This window comes from Oncorhynchus gorbuscha, linkage group LG15 (assembly GCF_021184085.1).
Source record: "Oncorhynchus gorbuscha isolate QuinsamMale2020 ecotype Even-year linkage group LG15, OgorEven_v1.0, whole genome shotgun sequence".
NCBI classification, from domain to species: domain Eukaryota; kingdom Metazoa; phylum Chordata; class Actinopteri; order Salmoniformes; family Salmonidae; genus Oncorhynchus; species Oncorhynchus gorbuscha.
The window spans coordinates 37,065,823-37,087,794 of record NC_060187.1 but is presented as its reverse complement, the minus strand read 5'-3'; the positions used below and the strand labels follow the sequence as shown (position 1 = coordinate 37,087,794).

General features: G+C 41.9%; 2 protein-coding genes across 3 annotated transcripts in view; one reads left to right on the top strand and one right to left on the bottom strand.

Annotated features, from left to right (window-relative positions):
• Positions 1–1,811: 1,811 nt before the first annotated feature.
• On the bottom strand, positions 1,812–4,110 carry LOC123997244 (insulin gene enhancer protein ISL-2B-like). The gene is made up of 6 exons (XM_046301403.1): positions 3,981–4,110; positions 3,354–3,573; positions 2,904–3,136; positions 2,460–2,746; positions 2,224–2,385; positions 1,812–2,023 (listed from the first exon to the last, which is right to left on the bottom strand). The coding sequence occupies exons 1-6, from the start codon at positions 4,108–4,110 to the stop codon at positions 1,946–1,948; spliced, it is 1,110 nt and encodes a 369-aa protein (XP_046157359.1). The 3' UTR covers positions 1,812–1,945.
• Positions 4,111–8,857: 4,747 nt separating this feature from the next.
• The window catches only part of LOC123997414 (mesoderm induction early response protein 2-like), a 65,916-nt gene continuing 52,801 nt past the window's right edge, over positions 8,858–21,972 (top strand). Inside the window, exons 1-10 of one of the 2 annotated variants that reach the window (XM_046301606.1) lie at positions 8,858–9,112; positions 10,962–11,112; positions 14,652–14,777; positions 15,289–15,403; positions 16,882–16,985; positions 17,097–17,166; positions 17,291–17,442; positions 18,337–18,418; positions 19,332–19,426; positions 19,678–19,808. In XM_046301606.1, the coding sequence (XP_046157562.1) occupies positions 11,086–11,112; positions 14,652–14,777; positions 15,289–15,403; positions 16,882–16,985; positions 17,097–17,166; positions 17,291–17,442; positions 18,337–18,418; positions 19,332–19,426; positions 19,678–19,808 (902 nt within the window). In that variant the 5' untranslated portion in view covers positions 8,858–9,112; positions 10,962–11,085. Of the gene's footprint in view, positions 9,113–9,143; positions 9,648–10,961; positions 11,113–14,651; positions 14,778–15,288; positions 15,404–16,881; positions 16,986–17,096; positions 17,167–17,290; positions 17,443–18,336; positions 18,419–19,331; positions 19,427–19,677; positions 19,809–21,972 lie in introns of those variants that run through there. The other variant, XM_046301608.1, reaches the window with a different exon arrangement.

The following is a 21,972-nucleotide window of genomic DNA, read 5'->3' as shown; positions in this document are numbered from 1 at the left end:
CAAACCTGACTCAGTTACGCTCTGTCAGGAGGAATGGGACAAAATTCACCCAACTTATTGTGGGAAGCTTGTGGAAGGCTACCCAAAACGTTTGACCCAAGTTAAACAATTTAAAGGCATTGCTACCAAATGCTAATTGAGTGTATGTAAACTTCTGACCCACTGAGAATGTGATGAAGGAAATAAAAGCTGAAATAAGTCGTTCTCTCTACTATTATTCTGACATTTCACATTCTTAAAATAAAGTGGTGATCCTAACTGACCTAAGACAGGGAATTTTTACCAGGATTAAATATCAGGAATTGTGGAAAACGGAGTTTAAATGTATTTGGCTCAGGTGTATGTAAACTTCCGACTTCAACTGTATACATGTCTAGTTAGATACCTTGCTTTGAAGTAAACTACCTTATCCATTTTATCCCTGATTTATTGAATGAGGGATAAAAAAAATTAAAAAAAATTGGTTGTAATGTTGAAAAAGCGTGCACACCCAGGAGCTCACATGTTGACATGTGACTAACAGTGCAGTTCTATGTGGGGGGCTAAGTGCCTTGATCAAGGGCAAAATGGCAATAGGTGTTAGTTCTACATGGGATCAGACACAGCAGCTTTCCAGTGTCAATATTGCTTACTTTTTCATGTAGGCTATAGTAATAGTCATGAACATGTGGTTAAATGTCATGGAGAGTAACAGTGAACAATCAAAGGTCTTTATAGTTTTATGTGAATTTCGGTGAACATAGTCTGATGGACCGACTTGGAAAAAGACAGTTCCTGTACTTCTTCCATCCCAAGTCAAGCACTGCCAAGCAGTGATGCAGCTGGTCAAGATGCTCTCAATGGTGCAGCTGTAGAGTGACTTTTGGGATAAAGTGACAAAGAGAGATGAGGTAGCACTCTATTCTTAATATATATACAAAGAAGTGTATGAAAGAGTTAAAAAGTTATAGATGAAAATGAGTGAACATGTATTTGTTTGTTTTGAGTGGGAAGTGATAAAATGTCTGAAAGACATTATGGGAGAACGCATGCAGTGGTAGTGGGAGCTGTGACATTGTGAGGGCATGTGGACATGTAAAGCAGACAGACAGGTTGTACTAACAGAGTCCCTCGAAGATTTTCACACAGCCTAGATGGATTTTAGGGTTATTGTGTCAACTTGTTGTTCGATCTTGCACCTTTGCCATTGAAGACCTGGAAAAGTTGCCCCCTTGTGGGGTGAAATGGCCATTAACATTATCTGCCTGCAGCAGGATTTTAAAAACCCAAATGCCCTTTTTTTAAAGTCAAACAGGAAGAAGGAACAAGTTGTTCAGATTTGCTTTCTACAATAATAGGTTTCACACTGGAGTTGTTGTAAAGTGGATGTAGACAGAGTGAATAATCATTTCCAGGACAATCAATCAGAAAATATCAATCAGTTCAGAATACGAGTTTCACATTTTGGAATGAAATATGTTCCAATAGAGTTGACATCTGGCGGCTTGGTTTTGTGGAGATTTAATTAATTCCCAAACGCAAACTCCCAGACTGTGACTATGCAAACAGACTGTGTTTAAATCACATGTTGACAGATCACACCATAGTCTGCCAGAAGTTAAAGCTTCATGTGATGACTGGCGGTCTGGATGAAACCTCATGGTCTAAAACCACTGTGTGCTGCATGGGCCATAGTATAGTGGTGCACATTTTGTTCTGTCTCATTGACCCATGACCTTTAATCCAGTTACCCATACAGAAAACAGAACATGCAGAACTGGGACCCAAATGATGTCATCATTTTTTCCCCCAACACAACATTCTCCTGTTTGGGAACTAGTTTAATAATTATAGCATACATTAAATAACAAATTACATGATTTAAAGCTGCTTGAAGCCCCTTCAGATTAGACACAGGGTCTTGATAACTCAGTTACAGTAACAGTTCAGTTGGGATGGTGGCTGTCTAGATAGTCCGAATGGTGACGGAGTACTCATCACCCTGCTGCGGTGGAGAACCCAGTTCTTCTGAAAAACACGTTCTCTGAGGGGAAGTGAAAGAGAAATGATGAGTGTTGGCCACCACAGTCAGGGCTGACAAATGAAACTGGATAAAGGAGTAGCTAATGCCAATCAATCTACAGTATAAGGTGTAGGTCTAAGGTTAGGTTGTTGCAGTCATAATCAGGTTCTGATATGTCACACAAAGGGACATTACACTACCTGATACACACTCTGATTTACCTGGGAAATGTGAGTGAGGGTCAGCTCATCATGGTCAGCTGAGAGCTTGATTTGGCCATCAAGTGGTTGCCATGATGACTCATAGACGTAAATCTGGAGGGCAAAGTCAGGGGGCTCAGGAGAGAGGACCACCATCGGTCTGGCTGCAGTACACAGCAGGGCCTGGAACATAGGGAGTGATGATCAACTGTGTTCACAGACAGACAGACAGACAGCCGCACACACACAGTACTCACTGTAAAGTTCAAGTCTGACACTGGTCTGCCTCCTTTTTTGGCGTGGCTCTTCTTGTCCTTGCAGCGTTTGTTCTGGAACCACACCCTGATGACCCGCTTGTTTAGGCCAGTCAGCTGACTCAGCTGGAGCTTGACCTCTGCGTCAGGCCGGGGGGTCTGGGAGTAGCAGGTGCACAAGGCTTTCAGCTGGGTGTCACTGAGGACGGTACGCACCCGCACCCGCACCCCTCTACTCCTACCCCTGTCCAACCACCTTCTCTCCCAAACTCCTCCTCTTCTCCCTGACCCTGACATAGGTGAGAATGATTCAACTTAACTTAAGGAACATTAAACTTACCGATTATAGGGAAAGATGAGACAGACCTTTGAGACAGTTTCATAATTATCATTAACTCTAATGGGAAAAAAAATCTCTATTTTATTATGCATATAAACTTCACAGACCTTTTCTTTTCTTTAGTGAGTCTGCTTTTTGGATCTGTTGCTCTGGCATCGTGTGCTCTGCCTGGCAGCATGGTCCTCCTGGTCCCAGGGTGAAGCTATCCCCAGGCATGAGTAATGCACCACAGAGCGAGCAGTGCAGACAGTCAGGGTGATAGTTCTGTCTTCCTGCCCTCACAACCAGGTCAGAGGACAGTACTGCCTCCCCGCAGCCTCCACACTTCTCTGCAAATAGTCTAACACACACACACACAATCAATAACAAAGACATTCACATGGTTAAAAATGACAAAACTAAAGGTTGGAAGCTGTTCACAAACACACACACACCATCAACAAACACATTCAAAGAGTTAAGAAATACAAACATAATATACACACAAAGTTGACCTTACAATGTTCATGTTTTATCGTTACAACTTCTCTACTGTCCCACCAAAGCTGCTGACTCACCGTGCATAATCTGTCCTACACAAGGTCCTCCCGTCCCTCAGGAAGCAGCTGACACTCTCTCCCAGGGGACAGTGGCACTCGTCACACCACAGGCACCCTGTGTGCCACTGCTGGTTTGACCCAACCCGTAGCACCACAGGGTCTCTGATGGACTCTCCACAGCCAGCGCAGGGCCATACCGCCCCCTGTGGACATGACTCCTCATTGCACCCTGGACCCACTGGAATTACAGGGAATACTGTACTGAAAATTACCTTTCCATGGCATCAACATAAACATTGTGAAATTTTTGTCTTTCTTACAGCATGTTCATGATAAGAGACTTATATATATTTTTCATAATCAACAGTAATCAAGAATAAGTCAATGAGGGAACATTAAACATTTAATCTTTACATTTCTCAGCAAAAACGTTCTCATCTCAATGGTGTGTTTAGGTTACAGGTTTTATCTAGTAACATTATTTGTATCATAACGAATGAGGAAAATACTGAATTTGATGTATTCAAAACCAACTATAGCAATCAAAACTTTAACCTCTACCATAAGACTGATTTTAATAAAACATAATTATGTGTACATGATACAATATAAACATGTAAATTACAACATGTTTATCAAACTCACATTTGCTGGTATTGCTGTGGTCCTCCAAGGTTTCCCCCGGTAACATCAGGGTGTATTCTGACAAGAGATCAACTGTCCCCACTGAGTGGAATTCTGTCTGAGCTGGACTCAGCAGGCTCTCTCCTGACATTGGTCCGTCACAAAGCATGGCTCTGCACAAGTGTCTTGGAGCAACACTCAACCCTCTCAATTTTATAGAGATGTGCAACGCCCCCACAACCACCACATGTTGGCAAACACACACACACACACACACACACACACACACACACACACACACACACACACACACACACACACACACACACACACACACACACACACACACACACACACACACACACACACACACACACACACACACACACACACACACACACACACACACACACACACTCTTCAAAGCAATCTATTAAATTAACTCTCAACAAACACTCCTCCTCCCTATTAGTAAAACAATGCAACAGTTCCCTTCCCTTGGGTTATTAAAATCAGACCTAATTTGTTCTGGGCTCTGAGTAGAGGAGGCTGGTGGGCACAGATGGGCTGAGATGGGGGAGGGAAGGATGGGGGCATTCATACCACAGATAACATTGACACCAGTGCCAGCCTGTGCACTGATGAAAATTCAAGGTCTTTATTTTTTCCCCTATTAATTAACTTTCGTTTGCCACCTGGATTTGCACCTTAACTAAAATGTATCAATATGTGTCAATATAAGTGTTGATTTTTTTACTCTCATTTTTTAAACTCTCATCAGGGGCAGGAGTTTTCTGACCATTTGACATGTCTGGGTAAATCCCTACAGGAACTTATATATCCTGTAAACTTCTGTGTCCTACCATTTGACCTGTCTGGGTAAATCTCTACAGGAACGTATATATCCTGTAAACTTCTGTGTCCTACCATTTGATTTGACCTGTCTACCATTTGACCTGTCTGGGTAAATCCCTACAGGAACGTATATATCCTGTAAACTTCTGTGTCCTACCATTTGACCTGTCTGGGTAAATCCCTACAGGAACGTATATATCCTGTAAACTTCTGTGTCCTACCATTTGACCTGTCTGGGTAAATCCCTACAGGAACGTATATATCCTGTAAACTTCTGTGTCCTACCAAGCAAGCACCATTCAGTGCTGCAGTAGTTACACTGTCACACAGTCCTTCAGATGGGACTCCGCTCTCAGAGTTAATACAATAGGCCTCCTTTGCTGTTGCACCTCTGCTGTGCTACTGCAGGCATGGTCTCTATTGTTAGGGCAGTGCTTTGTCCTTGGATCCTCCCTCTCGTAATGAATCTGTCCCCATAGGTCAGGACCACTAAACTTGTTGCTGGTGTCTGTGGGCAATTTCCCTCCCAATTTGAGTCAACACATACACACGTAACACACCCCCAACAGTTATGCATCTGCACCAAAAAACGAAATTGACAGCTTGTCTCTCTCTCTCTCACACACACACACACACACACACACACACACACACACACACACACACACACACACACACACACACACACACACACACACACACACACACACACACACACACACACACACACACACACACACACACACACACACACACACACACACACACACACACACACAAGGCAAAGGAAGCTTCTCCATGTCCAACTCTGTTACGCCTCTTAAAGTTATTTTACCAGGAGCAATTAAAAGCATCCAGGGCGTGTGTAAGGGAGGAGCTGCCTCTTGATGAATACTCTACATACTGTACTGATCAAGCCCTGGGACACACCCACTAATTTACACAGCCAGGCTGCCACCAGCGTCATCCCTAACCTGGTCCTCCCATTCCCCACACTCTGGCTAATGGAAACACGGAGCAGCGGAATGAAGTGGCCAGCTCTTTTAATTTGCCGGCCGTATAAAATAACAGAATTAGGTATGTATATTAATCAAGTCAGAAGACATTTGGCCGTGTCTCTGTTCCTCCTCCTTCATCTCCTCCTGTGTCCTGCTCATTACTAATGAAAGTCATCTACAGGGGCAATGAGACTGAGTGGAAGGGAGGGAAGAGGGACCACATATACTTGTTGTGATTTACTCACGTTTGTATACATGGCAATTTGGCAGAGCTGGGTAATCTGTAGGTGTCCTGTACAGAACAAAGAAATGAATGAGAAACATGCAAATCTCTCACTCCTTCTGATTAATTAACCCTTTCTGTTGTTGGCTGGATTAATTGGACCGTGTGTGTGTGTGCGTGCGTCTGTCCTATGGGCAGTATAGTATCAGCAGCCCTATATTGCCCTACAAAGGCAAAACACAGTAACTACGAATGTGGTCAAAAATCTTTGATCTGTTGTAATGGCCAGGTATATTATCTGATGAATCTGGTATTTTGTTTCCTGACACAAGAACAAGCCAGTTGATTAGAATATAACATGGAGTATCATGGGTCCGGTACTGTTCGGTTTATATATGTTACCCCTTTGCACCATCATCAGAAAGCACAGCATTATTTTAACTGTTTACTTAGACCATACACAAATTTACATTTCTGCGTCACCAGAAATGCTCCACGGATAAATTCTAAGATTGTATTAGGGATTTAAATACTTGGATGGCTCACAACTTCCTCCAGCTAAATCAAGACAAGACAGAGGTACTTATTGTTGGAGTCAAAGCACAGAGAAAGAATCGAGCCACACAATTTAATTCACGGGCAATAAAGATAAAACACCAGGTAAAAAACCTAGGTGTTATTTTAGATTCTGAACTAAATTTCAAATCACACATTAGGAATGTAACCAAAATATATTTTTACCACCTGAGGAATATTGTGAAGGTGCAGTACATTTCTCTCTCAGGCTGATACAGAGAAACTCATCCATGCTTTTATTACAAGCAGACTTGACTACTGTAATTACTCTCCTGTCTGGTCTACCCAAGAAAGGCATTGGTCAACTGCAAAGCATGCAGAATGCTGCAGCACAGGTACTGACGAAGACCAGACGGAGAGCACACATTACACCGGTTTTAAGGTCTCTGTACTGGCTACCTGTGAGTTTTAGAATACATTTTAAGATTGGTTTTTAAATCAATCCACGATTGTGCACCCCAATACATGTCTGACATGTTTTTAGTTATGTACCCAGTAGGTCCCTCGGGTTCTCTGGCACTGGCCTTTTAACTATCCCAAAGCCTAGGACCAAGAGGCATGGAGGGGCAGCCTTTAGTTACTATGCCACCAGCCTCTGTAATCGCCTGCCAGAGAACCTGAAGGGGGTCCAAACTGCCGGCGCCGACAGAGATGGCCGCCTCGCTTCGCGTTCCTAGGAAATTATGCAGGATTTTGATTTGACTGGACACTCATTTTTAGCTTTGCTTTTCCTTAAGGTGCTTCTTAGTTATTCAGTTTTTATTGTTATTCTTTTTTTTTATCCTCTTATGTTTGATGAGTAGTAAATGTTTAATTTGTTTTTTTCCTGTGAAGCACATTGTGTTGCATTCCATATCTGAAATGTGCTGTATAAATAACGCTTGATTTGTTCTGATTTGATGAAACATTTCTGTCTGTCTACACAGAAAAATACTTTGAAGTCCGATTTTGCAATAATAAAAAAAACAGTAGTCACTGCGTTTGCCTTTGTTAACCATTTTAACATGTCATGTCAGCACTTGTCACAGTGACAAAGGACAGCATGTGGCCCTCTACAATACACACACACACACACAAATACAGATTCATCACAGCACACTTACATAGAGGACATCAGGATACCTTATACCAGAGGCATTCAAAGAATGACAATCTGTGGCTGTCACAGAGTGCAAGACAATTTACTAAGTTACAATTGAAATGATAAGAGTTATTACAGTACATGAAGAAAAATCTTGTCTCCTCCTTATCAACTGAATTCGTATCATACCTGCTGGAATTTTGACCACACAAGGGAATTGAAGGAAAACAAAGAGGAGACAAATCAAGAATAGATGCTCATGGTCACCTTTATTTCTCTTTGAAATCCCGTCCTTTCTCCCCCATTGCTCTTTGTTTAGTTTTGCCCCTTTACAGAGCATGTACAACACACTGTCGACCTCAGCATATTTATCTTCACGTTGCCTCTCGATTTTGGCGTGTAGCAAAGGTTTTGCCTGGTAATTTTTGACCTGCTGATTCCTGTCAGATCCCGACTGGTCATAGTAAGTTGACACTTTGTGATCGGCTCTTCCTCCTTCCATTTATTATTGTTTGAAGTAGTCTACTTTCAGCCTTGTCATCCAGTTACTGTTGGCTCATCTTATTTAGTTGACTATGTCATTCTATATACACCACAATGCAGTTCTCACTTTCTCAGTTTGTGTAGTGTCACCATTTAGGACTTATAAAAGGGTCATATTGCTATGTCATATATTCACATACATGTATTTGTCTTTCTCTATCTCATGGAAGCACTGGGGACTGGGGAAGCCCTCATATTCCCTCTTATACCTTTATCAGCTCTGACCATTTCTGCCCCCTCCCTTCATACAGTATCCATCTCCCATCCAATGAGATCAAGGCAGTGACTATGTAACATTGGGTCACACACACTCTAGGAAACATGTATGTGGGAATCAAACAAAGTTTTATGTTGTCTGTTGTCTTTTTCTGCTATCTAGAGTCACCATGATGTTCCTTATAGCTTGTCTGTACAGCCTACTGGAGCCTACTCACATGGGTAGACCATAATTCTTTACTAAACTAGATGACTGTCAAATCAATTATTGGGAAAATATAGCCCATGATAATCAGATTGGCTACATTGGCTATTCAGGGTCATAGGTGAACAAACATGTGATATCAATTTCAAAGGACTACTTTACAAACATCTGAACTGCAATCATTGTGCTTTGTTCATTATTTTCAGCAAGAGGGATGTCAAGTTTATGAACGCTTGTAACAATACCAGACGTCTGTGTGAATAGTAGACGGGGTACTGTCTCATTTCTTTATGTTTTCATGTAGTTCACTGTCATCGCGGTTGCTGAAATGTTGCAGCAATAAAATAGGGCTGCTGTTGCTGAGGCTCAGCGGCTGGCTGTACATAGGCTAGACTGGAGCCATAGCTCTACAACATCCGGGCATTCCTCAGCCTGCGCAGAAACGGAATGGCGGAGGTAAGTGAGCAAAAAGGCTTGGGGAGGAACATGAGGACTAATGATTTTGAAACAGCTCCGCATTTGAGAGCCTCTGTCATCCTAGACGGCAGATATCGATGTTGGCAATCGTATCAACGGGTTACGCAGGGTTGTGAGTTAGCTAGCCATGGGTTGATAACTAACGAAGTAAAATGGGGGTATTTTGTCCGTCTCGCCTCTCCGCGTTCTTCGCGTTAAAAAGCCATTCCCAATTTGCCAGATCGTGCGCTATAGAAAACAATGGGAGACCGGCTAGACGGTGGTGCTGAAGAAGTGGTCCAGGTGTGCTCCGTTATAGCAAGGCATTTTGACTACAAACTTTGAGAGAAGTCCGACTTATTTCAGATACTTTCTTGGTGTCTTTTCGGGTGAAAACGCAACCTCTAGAACTATTTCCTCTCTCGGGTCATTCGTGTGTCAGAGGAAGGAACGTTCAGCACCAAGTTACAGGAAAGCGCCCTGGTCAACGCGTCCTAAAGTGGAGTGGACCAAGCTTTACAAAGTGTCTGTAAACGTAGGGCTACCAGGCTGTCACGAATGTATTGTTTGTGAAAGTATCCGACCAAGAGTTTTAAGTAGACCACTGCTCTATTTACTTAAGGTCAAAAGTAACTCTTGAAAGTTGTTGTAGCCCTGAACTAGCTCACCTGATTGACCAACTCAAAGCCTTGATGATTAGTTGACAAGTTGAATCAGGTGTGCTAGCTTTGGAATAGATCAAATACATGGTGGAATGGCTGGGGGTTCCCCAGGAGATGTTTGAGAACCACTGTCATTGGTCAACTCGTCCTATCTTCATGGATTGTCTTTTTGGCCAAACTTACATTTTTGTAATACCATTAGTTTCCACTGTTAGATCAACTTTGACCGTTCTTTAATTCATGAGTGGCTGTAAGGCAAGTAGAAAGACTGGTAACACTTTACTTAATATGACAGTTGGGCCTATGCATTATTGGGTTGAGCCCTGAATGCTGATTGGCTGACAACCATGGTATATCAGACCATATACTACAGGTATGACCAAGCATGTATTTTTACTGCTCTAATTACGTTGGTAACCAGTTTATAATAGCATTAAGGCACCTCTGGGGTATTTGGTATATAGCCAATATGTGTCCAGGCACTCTGCGATGCTTTGTGCATAAGAACAGCCCTTAGCCGTGGTATATTGGCCATATACCCCCCACATGCCTTATTGTTTAATTATAAACTGGTTTGTTAGAGGCCTGAATGCAGATTTGGCTGACAGCCGTGGTATACAACATTTATTTTTACTGCTCTAATTACATTGGTAACCAATTTATAACAGCAATAAGTCACGTCAGGGGTTTGTGGTATATGGCCAAACTCTGCATTGTGTTGTGCATAAGAACAGCCCTTAGCTGTGGTATATAGACAATACACCACACACCCTCGGGCCTTATTGCTTTATTATAGCTCTATAATGCATTTGAGGACTTGTCGTCAGCAAGTATGACAGGTCTTATGTCTTATTATCATCTCATAATGATCCTGACTAAATAAAAGTAATTTCGAGTTGACAATTGACAATTTGCTACATTAAGACATACCATTATAATAAGAGATGAAAAAGACTTGTACATGCTTCAACAAGAAAGCATAATATCTATGGGCATTATACCTGTACTGTTGCTCCTCAGTCTGTGGGTGTGTCCAGCTGTCCACTGTAGAACCAGACATCAGCTCTCAATTTCAGTTGAAAACGGGTGGTTCAGAAGAAGCCAAGGGTCAGCTGATCTATAATGGGATGAACAGGCACCTCTTGATCCTCCACGATGGTAACTGTGTGTGTGTGTGTGTATGTTAGCTGGTTCGATGGGCTCTGGAGATCACAGACGCAGCCTAGTGGAGATCCTGAGGCAGGGCTATGAGGGGCCGGAGGAGGAGTCCAGGGCCCTAGTGGAACTGGATAAGAGCCTAGGTGCCGCCCAATGAAGATGGCAGCACGGCCCCACACTGTGAGTACAGCTCCTCTGGCATACGGGGCTTCATTTATCAACCGTGTATTACATTCTTACTACTGTAAATTCTGATGTACGTGGAGATTCTAGGGTTTGCATGCACAACAAACTGATCAAACTGTCGCATGCAACATATATGCATATTTTCATTGATAAATCAGAGCCAAACTATATTTACAAACCCGCCTGGAAAACAACCTCCATTCACCTTCTATGGTAACAAAAGCACCCTCATTTGTTGTATGATTTGAAGATGTTGGAATTGGGCCATGATAAAAGAAAGCGCAATGGCAAATGTTATTACATTTCTGTAGAGAAGTGGGCAAAATGTTTTAATCTTTTGCAGTGATTTTTTTTTTCAAACTAAAAACGCATGCCGCCTATAGTGAGTGCCAAACACTGGCCACGCATTCTACAAGATTGATTGTCCTTTCAAACAATTTAAAAGTAAATGCTACAGCCCACACTTCTATGCAAAATACAAATTGTTCAATATTTTTAGTTATAGTTTCCTTGGTGTAGGCTCAGAGATTAAATGGGCTATGTTGTGCTTCTTTCTCACAACAATGATGTAGCCTACACATACTTTCAAATATTTTAAATAGGCTACCAGTCTATTTACTTTTGAGCATGCATGGCTAATATTTGTTGTTTAGCGGGAATAAACCAGTCATGTAAGAAAAGGAGAGACATGTCCTGCAATATGATTAGGATTTAGGCCTATATAATAAAAATAAAATAACCTATGTGACCAACCGGCTTGATTCGGTAGCAACATTTGAATTTATTTTTTATTTTTTACATTAGATAAAAGTACAGACTCAGAGCTAGGAAATGGTATATCATACACTACAGTTTTGAGGAACAATGGGAAAGTAATTCTGCTTTGAAAGTTGATAAACTTGTAACCCCTCTTCCTTAGAAAATGGCCCTTGAATGTTTTGGTACACCTACTGGAGAGCCCTGCATTGTCTACACCCATTCAGCATTGTTCACACCCTCTTAAGCCTTAGACCCACCCATCTCTTTAAGGATTCACATGTGAGGCCATGTGCTAAACAGAGTGAGTACGATGGTAGTGTACTAAACAACCAAAGATTTCAAGACTAAAGGCTGGTTTATACGACGTCTATTAACATGTCTGTATCCAGTTGTCGCAGGGACATCATAAACATTCTATTGTCGTCCGACATTAAACTTGTCCTTGTGAAAAAGTATAAACACAAAAACGACAGGCTGCATGGCATCAGTAGCTTGGTGGTCCAAAATAGCATAACTGGTGTATGTTAACCTCCCAGGGATATGTGGGATGTGGCTTTTCGGCGAAAGCAAAATATGCTACTATCTGATGATAGCACCCCAGTAAACAAAGAGAGAGAAGCATATTTCACCCCTTCAGGCGCGACACAAAACGCAGAAATAAAAATATAATTCATGCCTTACCTTTGACGAGCTTCTTTTGTTGGCACTCCAATATGTCCCATAAACATCACAAATGGTCCTTTTGTTCGATTAACTCCGTCGATATATATCCAAAATGTCCATTTATTTGGCGTGTTTGATCCAGAAAAACACCGGTTCCAACTTGCACAACGTGACTACAAAATATCTCAAAAGTTACCTGTAAACTTTGCCAAAATATTTCAAACTACTTTTGTAATACAACTTCAGGTATTGTTTAACATAAATAATCAATATAATTGAAGACGGGATGATCTGTGTTCAATACAGGAGGATAACAAACTGTAGCTAGCTTTCTGGTCATGCCTCTATCTAGCAGTACACTACAAGTGACCCTCGTTCTGAACAGGGCTACTTCATTACACAAAGGAAAAACCTCAACCAATTTCTAAAGACTGTTGACATCCAGTGGACGCGGTAGGAACTGCAAGAAGGTCCCTTAGAAATCTGGATTCCCAATGAAAACCAATTGAAAAGAGAGTGACCTCAAAAACAAAAACATCTGAATGGCTGGTCCTCGGGGTTTCGCCTGCTAAATAAGTTCTGTCATATTCACAGACAAGATTCAAACAGTTGTAGAAACTGCAGAGTGTTTTCTATCCAAATCTACTAATAATATGCATATCTTATCTTCTGGGGATGAGTAGCAGGCAGTTGAATTTGGGCATGTATTTCATCCGGACGTGAAAATACTGCCCCCTGTCACCAAGAAGTTAACACCAATAAACCCATCTGTTTAAAAATGAATTTAGTATTTGTCAATCTAGCAGGTAACTAAAAGCAACTGGCTAGAGCCAGTTCAAATAATAACCATACCATATAGCTGACAATGTCTTAAATTTAGACAATTTGTATTCATTATTACAGACAAACTCACAACAATATCAATATTTACAAGTTAATAGGAAGCTAATTACACAAAATAGCTTATGGTTGTTAGTTTGACAAAATGAAAGCAGGGCATTCTACCGGAGAATTTTAGAACTTTAGAACACTGTCCTGTTGGCCTAACGTTATATCCTAATTTGACTTTGGTTCAGGTCATGTTGTTCTTCACATTACTGTCTCTGGTAAACACACAGTGTTAAATAAAATCAAAGTTTATTTGTCACATGCACAGGATACAGAAGGTGTAAACGGTACAGTGAAATGGTTACTTACATAGTGGAGTCTTTTGTTAAGACATGTAGCTAGCTAGCTAAACAATTATCCATAATCCCTATTCATAACATTACAACCCTGCATGAATCTGCAGGTAGCTAAAACTAACCAACTAGGTTCAATGTTAGCTAGCTAGCTAACATTAGGCTATAACTAGCAATGCAAATTGTTCTGACATACAAATAATATTACTACACAGATCATACATGTAACGTTAGCTAGCTAGCTAACAGTGTGCTTCACCTAACAATGAAAATAACTTTCTGACAAATTAGAAATGCAGAATATCTTAAAATGTAGCTAGCTAGACTCTTACATGGTTCAACGATTTTCCCTCTCTGTCACGGATGCCATGGTTGCCCTTAGTTTGAAGATGTAATCCGGAGACAGGTGTTTTATACAACAGTGTGTTCTCATTTTGACTCTCTGCATATTTGCAATGAAACAACATAATTTTCTCCATCTCCTTAGCTATCATACTCTGCTTCCACCATACATTCCACTGATTTCAAAACTCTGTCCTCCTGAAAATTAGCAACGCTTTTGCAGTTCTTCGTGATTTTTATTTATTTTTAAAGCAGAATTATAAAGGATTACCTACACATGCTGAGCAGCTCATGTTATAGACAGAAGCGTGCTACATGACAGACCAATCCGGACTCATATCTCGGCATGTCCAGCCCAGCTATTACCTCAGTCAATCATGGCTAGCGGGAAGGTTCCTGTATTGTTCCGTGGCTAAACCAACTAGGTTCAAAAGCTTGACCACACTGCACCCCTCCAGACCTGTAGGGAATAACATTATTCTATGTAATAGATGATCAATTATTTCATAATTCCAAATTATATCGCCCAATCCCACATTGACCCAGAGCGATGACTCTCTCTCTCTGTCCCCCTTTCTCTCTGTATAGGGCAGTGAGATGCCCCTGGAGGAGCTGCTGGCGCTGTATGGCTACGAGGTGTCTGATCCCCTCCTACAGCAGGACAGGGAGCCCAATGAGCTGTCAGCCAGTCTGCCTGACATGACACTGGACAAGGTGAGACCTGGGTATACCTAGACATAGCTGAGACAGATAACTGAAAACACAGCCAGAAAAGCATCAGATCAAGGGTGCTGAGACCCTCGAATTCCACAGTCCAGACAGTTTTTGTTTCTTCTTAGTACTTCATTGATTAATTGGTTATTGGTGCACCTACCTGGTTTTCCAGGCAGAAGTCAATCAATAGTTAAAAGGCAAGGTGGAAAACCAGCATAGAGTACACTGTAATTGTCGTGGAGCTGTGTACTCCTGCATTCAAAAGCATTGCATGATACATGTTTTGGCATTGACATGATGTCTATTGATTCTTTCATGGATTCATGGTTAATTATGACTTGGTCCGTAAAGAAATTAGTTAAGATTGCTTCTTGATAAACACTCAGAAAACATGACAATTACAGAATCACTTTCATATATCATAAATGCCATTTACTTTACTGTGTGTGATGCTGAGAGAAGGTAGTGGACTGTTCCATTGAGACAGTAATGGACTGTTCCATTCTTCCAGGACCAGATAGCTAAGGATCTGTTCTCAGGAGAAGATGAAGAGGAGTCATCAGCTGATGACCTCACTCCCTCTGTCACCTCCCATGCCTCCGACCTCCTCCGCCGCCACCTAAGAGGTACAACCACTGATGTCCTATACAGTATCATACTATATAATGGGTATGACACACTTCCTCCCTTCCCAGCACAGCTACCACTTTCCATTAACAGACCTCCACCCACCCAGCCCACCACTCAGGAGAATCCCCTTCCTGTCATATCACATCAATATATTTTTTAAATGGTCCGAATGCTCTTTTATGGCAAGACTGATTTGTTGTACCGGGAAGGTGTTATTGGGTAGTATTATGAGAATGCTACATATTGGCAGTGGTGTAAAGTATTCAAGTAAAAATACTTTAAAGTACTACTTAAGTTTTTGGTGTAACGGCGTTCGTCTGTTGAAGGAAGAGAGTCGGACCGAAATGCAGCGTGTTGGTTACTCATGACTTTAATAAATGAAGAGCGTAACATGAAATAACTCATAAATACAAAAAACAACAAACAGAACGTGAAACTTATTACAGCCTATCTGGTGAACACTACACAAAGACAGGAACGATCACCCACGAAATACAAAGCGAAACTAAGGCTGCCTAAATACGGTTCCCAATCAGAGACAACGAGAATCACCTGACTCTGATTGAGAATCGCCTCAGGCAGCCAAGCCTATACAACACCCCTAATCAGCCGCGATCCCAAAACTACAAACCCCAATACGAAAAACAACATATAACCCATGTCACACCCTGGCCTACCCAAACATATAACAAAACCACAAAATACAATGACCAAGGCGTGACATTTGGGGTATCTGTATGTTACTTTACTATTTATATTTTTGACTACTTTTACTTTTACTTCACTACATTCCTAAAGAAAATAATGTACTTTTTTTCCTGACACCCAAGAGTACTTGTCACATTTTGAATGATTAGCAGGCGAGGAAAATGGTTCAATTCACACATTTATCAAGAGAACATCCCTGGGCATCCCTACTGCCTCTGATCTGGCTGACTCACTAAACAGAGAACATCCCTGGTCATCCCTACTGCCTCTGATCTGGCTGACTCACTAAACAGAGAACATCCCTGGTCATCCCTACTGCCTCTGATCTGGCTGACTCACTAAACAGAGAACATCCCTGGTCATCCCTACTGCCTCTGATCTGGCAGACTCACTAAACAGAGAACATCCCTGGTCATCCCTACTGCCTCTGATCTGGCTGACTCACTAAACACACATGCTTTGTTTGTAAATTATGTTGGAGTGTGCCCCTGACTATCAGAAAATTAAAAACACAAGAAAATGGTGCTACCTGGTTTGCTTAATATAAGGAATTTGAAGTGATTTATACTTTTACTTTTGGTACTTAAGTATGTTTTAAACCAAATACTTTTAGACTTTTACTCAAGTAGTATTTCACTGAGTGACTCACTTTTACTTGAATCATTTTCTATTAAGGTGTATTTACTTTTACTCGAAGTATGACATTTGTGTACTTTTTCCACCACTGTATAGTGGTGTAACAAATGTTCCCATTTTTATTCTCCAGCCCATTCCCTAGCAAGTGGAGACAAAGGCACCTTAGTCAGCACCTCAGAAGAAGACTCAGACAATGATGACGACACCTCCATTCCCTCCAATGATGGACGCAAGGTGAGACACTGGGGACTACTGAACAGCGCTCAAATCCCCTACAATTACTCTTTAGGTAAATCTAAAAACCTGTTTTCTGTGTGACTGAAACTGTGGTTGTTCTTTTACCAGGACATCATGGTGGGCTCAATGTACCAAGCCAAAATCCCTACTCTCAGCCTATACTCAGACCAGGAGAGAGGTAACCCCAAATTTCCCCTTTCAGAATCAGTGCATATTTTGGATTAGTGTGTTGACACTTTTTGATTCACCTCCGTCTCACAAACATCCTTATACCTGTGTGTCTCTCCATCTCCTGCTCCCAGTCTATGAGAATGAGGACCAGCTCCTGTGGACCCCAGACATGCTGTCAGGTCATGTTGTAGAGGAGTTCTTACTGAGTGCCCAGAGATGGGGAGGCCAGGAGGGCGCTAAAGACACCCTTATCACTGGGGAAATAATCAAAGACAATGATCAGGTACTGTAGCGGGTTGGGGACTAAAGCAGGAACAGAGTGGGACTTAGTGGGGCTAGAGCTATACTGAACAAAAATATGAACGCAACATGCAAGAATTTCAATGATTGTACTGAGTTACAGTTCATAAGGAAGTCAGTCAATTGAAATAAATTCATTAGGCCCTCATTTATAGATTTCACATGACTGGGCAGGGGCGCTGACAGCCAATCAGAATAATACTTCCCTGCCAAAAGCCTTTATTACAGACAGAATACTCCTAAGTTTCATCAGCTGTCTGGGTGGCTGGTCTCGAATGATCCCGCAGGTGAAAAAGCCGGATGTGGAGGTCCTGGGCTGGCGTGGTTACATGTGCTTTGTGGTTGTGAGGCAGGTTGGACGCACTGACAAATTCTCTAAAACAACATTGAAGGCGGCTTATGGTAGAGAAATTAACATTACATTCTCTGGCAACAGCTCTGGTGGACATACCTGCAGTCAGCATGCCAATTGCACGCTCCCTTAAACATCTGTGGCAATGTGTTGTGTGACCAACCTGCTCATTTTAGAGTGGCTTTTGATGATCATGCTGTTTAATCAGCTTCTTGATAATCCATCCACCTGACAGGTGTGGCATATCTTGGCAAAGGAGAAATGCTCACTTAACAGGGATGTAAACCAATTTGAGCACAACATTTTGGAGAAATAAGCTTTTTGTCTGTATGAAACATTTCTGTGGTCTTTTATTTTAGCTCATGAAACATGGGACCAACACTTTACATGTTGCGTTTATATTTTTGTCCAGTATACATTTGTTGGCCAATGAACTTTGTTTGAATGTTGAGTAACTTCTGCAGAGTTCACATTGTGGTACAGATTTCAGTCACAACTGTTTCCCCTTTGGTCTCTTTCCCTCAGGCTCTGTATGAGCTGGTGAAATGCAGCTTCAATGCAGAGGAGGCACTGAGAAGACTGCGCTTTAATGTGAAAGTGTTCAGCGGTAGGACCTTTCACTACACATTTTCTACTGCTGTCTAGTATGCATTTGGCATCTTCTTGCAATACCTTACTAGTAACAACAACTCTATAAACTTATATCAATAATAACTCACTAATGGAAGCGAATGATTAATTCAACTCAATACAATGTTGCCTTTGAGGTACCAACCACCAGGGGTGGTGGGTGGGGTGGTGGTGGTTGTTCCCCCAAAAACAAAATTGTATCGCGTTGAATTAAGATCCTTCAACTCAATAACCACCCCTGTAAATCAAAAATGTGTTGTTAATGCTCTCCAGCTGTTTAGTCTCTGGATGCTACTAGTATTTTCAATTTCAGAGCATTTAAAAAATATGTCCCAAATTTCTTGTGGGATCATGGAACTTCTTTGGAACTTCCTCTGCTTTCCCTTGGAAATGCAATTATTTGATAGACCTAACATGAACCCATGTTACCAACAACTTGAAAACACACTCATTCTATATAATTGCCTAGATCAAATATTTAGGCTAAACCTCGGGGCTCACAAGAGTCTTATATCTTATTCGTATCAGCAGTCCTACCCTGAAACCCTTTTTGAATATGGGCCATGGTCTGCCATCTTGACTAAGGCTATAAAATGTTTTTGATCCTGCATTTCCAGTTGTGCACATCCAAGCTGGGAGTGTAGGAGAAAATGTAGCCAATTGTGCCCGCTCCAGTGTAGGCTGACAAATGATTCATTGTCTTGCGGTATTATAATATAGATAATGGAAATCATTGCATTCAAACTTTGTGGCGCTTATGGGGAGAATGGATTTACAGTTATCATCTTGACATGGTGAGTTACTGTAATAGAGTTGTAGTATGAGTTACAAATAATTAAAGTCTGCTTTTAGGGTATATTCCCACCTAACTGCTGTTGCCTTCTGTGTAGAGGAGCTGTGTGCCTGGAGCGAGGAAGAGTGTCGAAACTTTGAACATGGCTATCGCGTTCATGGGAAGAACTTCCACCTCATTCAGGCCAATAAGGTGAGCAAGAACCGAAACTTCCATCGTCAGGTTTGGGGAGAACCTGATTTGCTACAAAGCTGGAATTCTCTGTTTTTCAGTCATGACATTGACTGGTATCATACATTACCCCTTAAATGCAAATGTTGACAGCTGCTTCATCATAACCTGTACAGGCGCACCTGTTCAAACCTGCTTGTCTGCATTGATCAGGAAACTCACTGATCTCCATACTGCAGCAAACAGTAAAGCACAGTGTGTTTACATGTCAGGTACGCACACGGTCGGTGGGGGAGTGTGTGGAGTATTACTACATGTGGAAGAAGTCGGACCGCCATGAGTACTTTACCCAGCAGACCACCAAGCTGGGTCGCAAGAAGTACAGTCTGCAGTCAGGGAACATGTAAGTAGCACTGCAGATATGAGACGGTCTATCTCAATGACCCTTTCTCAGGGATGCAAACTAGTCACCTTTCAGCAGAATTCTCTGTTTTGAATCCAAAATAGGTGACCTACGTGATTGGTGTAGATCCGTCGAGGGAAGTTTGGGCAAGGGGGGGGGCTTTGGATGACTACTGGCTGTATGCGAATGAGTGATGAGTGTTTGGAGCAGTACTGGCTGTATGCGAACGAGTGATGAGCGTTTGGAGCAGTACTGGCTGTATGCGAACGAGGGATGAGCGTTTGGAGCAGTACTGGCTGTATGCGAACGAGTGATGAGCGTTTGGAGCAGTACTGGCTGTAAGTGAACGAGTGATGAGCGTTTGGAGCAGTACTGGCTGTATGCGAACGAGTGATGAGCGTTTGGAACAGTACTGGCTGTATGCGAATGAGTGATGAGCGTTTGGAGCAGTACTGGCTGTATGCGAACGAGTGATGAGCGTTTGGAGCAGTACTGGCTGTATGCGAACGAGTGATGAGCGTTTGGAGCAGTACTGGCTGTATGCGAACGAGTGATGAGCGTTTGGAGCAGTACTGGCTGTAAGCGAACGAGTGATGAGCGTTTGGAGCAGTACTGGCTGTATGCGAACGAGTGATGAGCGTTTGGAGCAGTACTGGCTGTATGCGAACGAGTGATGAGCGTTTGGAGCAGTACTGGCTGTATGCGAACGAGTGATGAGCGTTTGGAGCAGTACTGGCTGTATGCGAACGAGTGATGAGCGTTTGGAGCAGTACTGGCTGTATCCGAGGCGTTCACATAACAACAGAATGCAGGACGCGACTGAATAGAGAACATACGACCAATGTGCTAGTTGCAGCGTCAGCGTGCGCTCTGGAAAGAGGCGTGGAAGGCAGTTTGACTGTTCATTTACAGCGGTAGGTCCCCTGAACTATAACGAAGAGGTAGGTGAGAAGCCTACTTCATGAGCTCTAACCGGAAACGGTCATTTGGAAAGTTTGAGGTGAGGGAGAAGGTGTGGTGAAACAAGTATTGTTAGCATTGTTAAGTATTTTGCTAGCTGGATTGAATTATCCGTTATAGCTTTCCAGAGAAATGTTGAGCAACATTAGCCAACTGAACTGGTCAAATAATTTAGTTTATGGTGTGAAAATTAGCTGGCTAAAAAAGTCAGACAGCTAACGTTACATCAGATGAGCTAATGTTAGTAACCTAACCAGTTATGTGGTTCATTTTCAGAATGAGAGAATTAGGGGAAAATGAGGTGTTGCTTGTTAAACAGTTAAGTGGAGCTGGGCCTGGCTTAAACTGGATGCCACTATAGAGGTGAAAGGAACACCACACTTCCCTCTTTCTCATTTGTTCAATACAGTGGATAAAAAGGGGTATGCCAGGTGTACTCTCTGGGTAAAAGATCAATTATGCCAACAAAGGGTATCTATCATGCTCTGTTGGCACATTGTAGAACCGATGTCCACAGGCAGAAAGTGTACAATGTAATAATGTGCAGTGTTGCCCAAAGATTTTGCTTTAGTTGTGTTGAACTTGACAGTAACACTTGTGTGTGAGTGAGGGGGGATTATTACATTTTTTACTCAGCGAACGTTATTTTTGCACACATGTAGCATTATGCACTTGATCGATGTCTACTATAGTGACCACTAGAATAGAGCAAAAATAGAATGCCTGTTTGTTTCATTCTATTTCTACTTAGTTTACTCTTAGAGCTAGCCCTACTTTTTTCAATTTCTGCCTGAAGACATACCCAAATCTAACTGCCTGGAGCTCAGGCACAGAACCAAGGATATGCATATTCTTGGTACCATTTGAAAGAAAACACTCTGACGTTTGTGTAAATGTGAATTGAATGTCGGAGAATATGACACAATAGATCTGGTTTAGATAATACAATGAAAAAAACATGTTTTTTATTTTTATTGTTGTATCATCTTTAAAATTAACAAGATAAAACAAACATTCAGATAGGATGATGGGGACAGTTTCAGAATGATAACTTCCAAAATGAGTGTGCTACATGACATTTATCATGAAGTCACCCAGGTGTCCCACACAAGTAGCCCAAAAGTACCCAAGTGGCCAAATTGGTGAAGTTATACATTTTGAATCGAATAACTATATACAAAATACCAAAATGGTATTCTAACAC

Bases quoted from the DNA above. Each gene is read 5' to 3' on its own strand.
- LOC123997244 (XM_046301403.1), bottom strand. From the start codon at position 4,110: ATGTCAGGAGAGAGCCTGCTGAGTCCAGCTCAGACAGAATTCCACTCA. The intron at 3,137-3,353 runs GTGAGTCAGCAG...TGTGTGTGTTAG, and splicing joins TGTAGGACAGATTATGCACG to ACTATTTGCAGAGAAGTGTG. The intron at 2,386-2,459 runs GTGAGTACTGTG...CCTATGTTCCAG, and splicing joins TGTCAGACTTGAACTTTACA to GCCCTGCTGTGTACTGCAGC.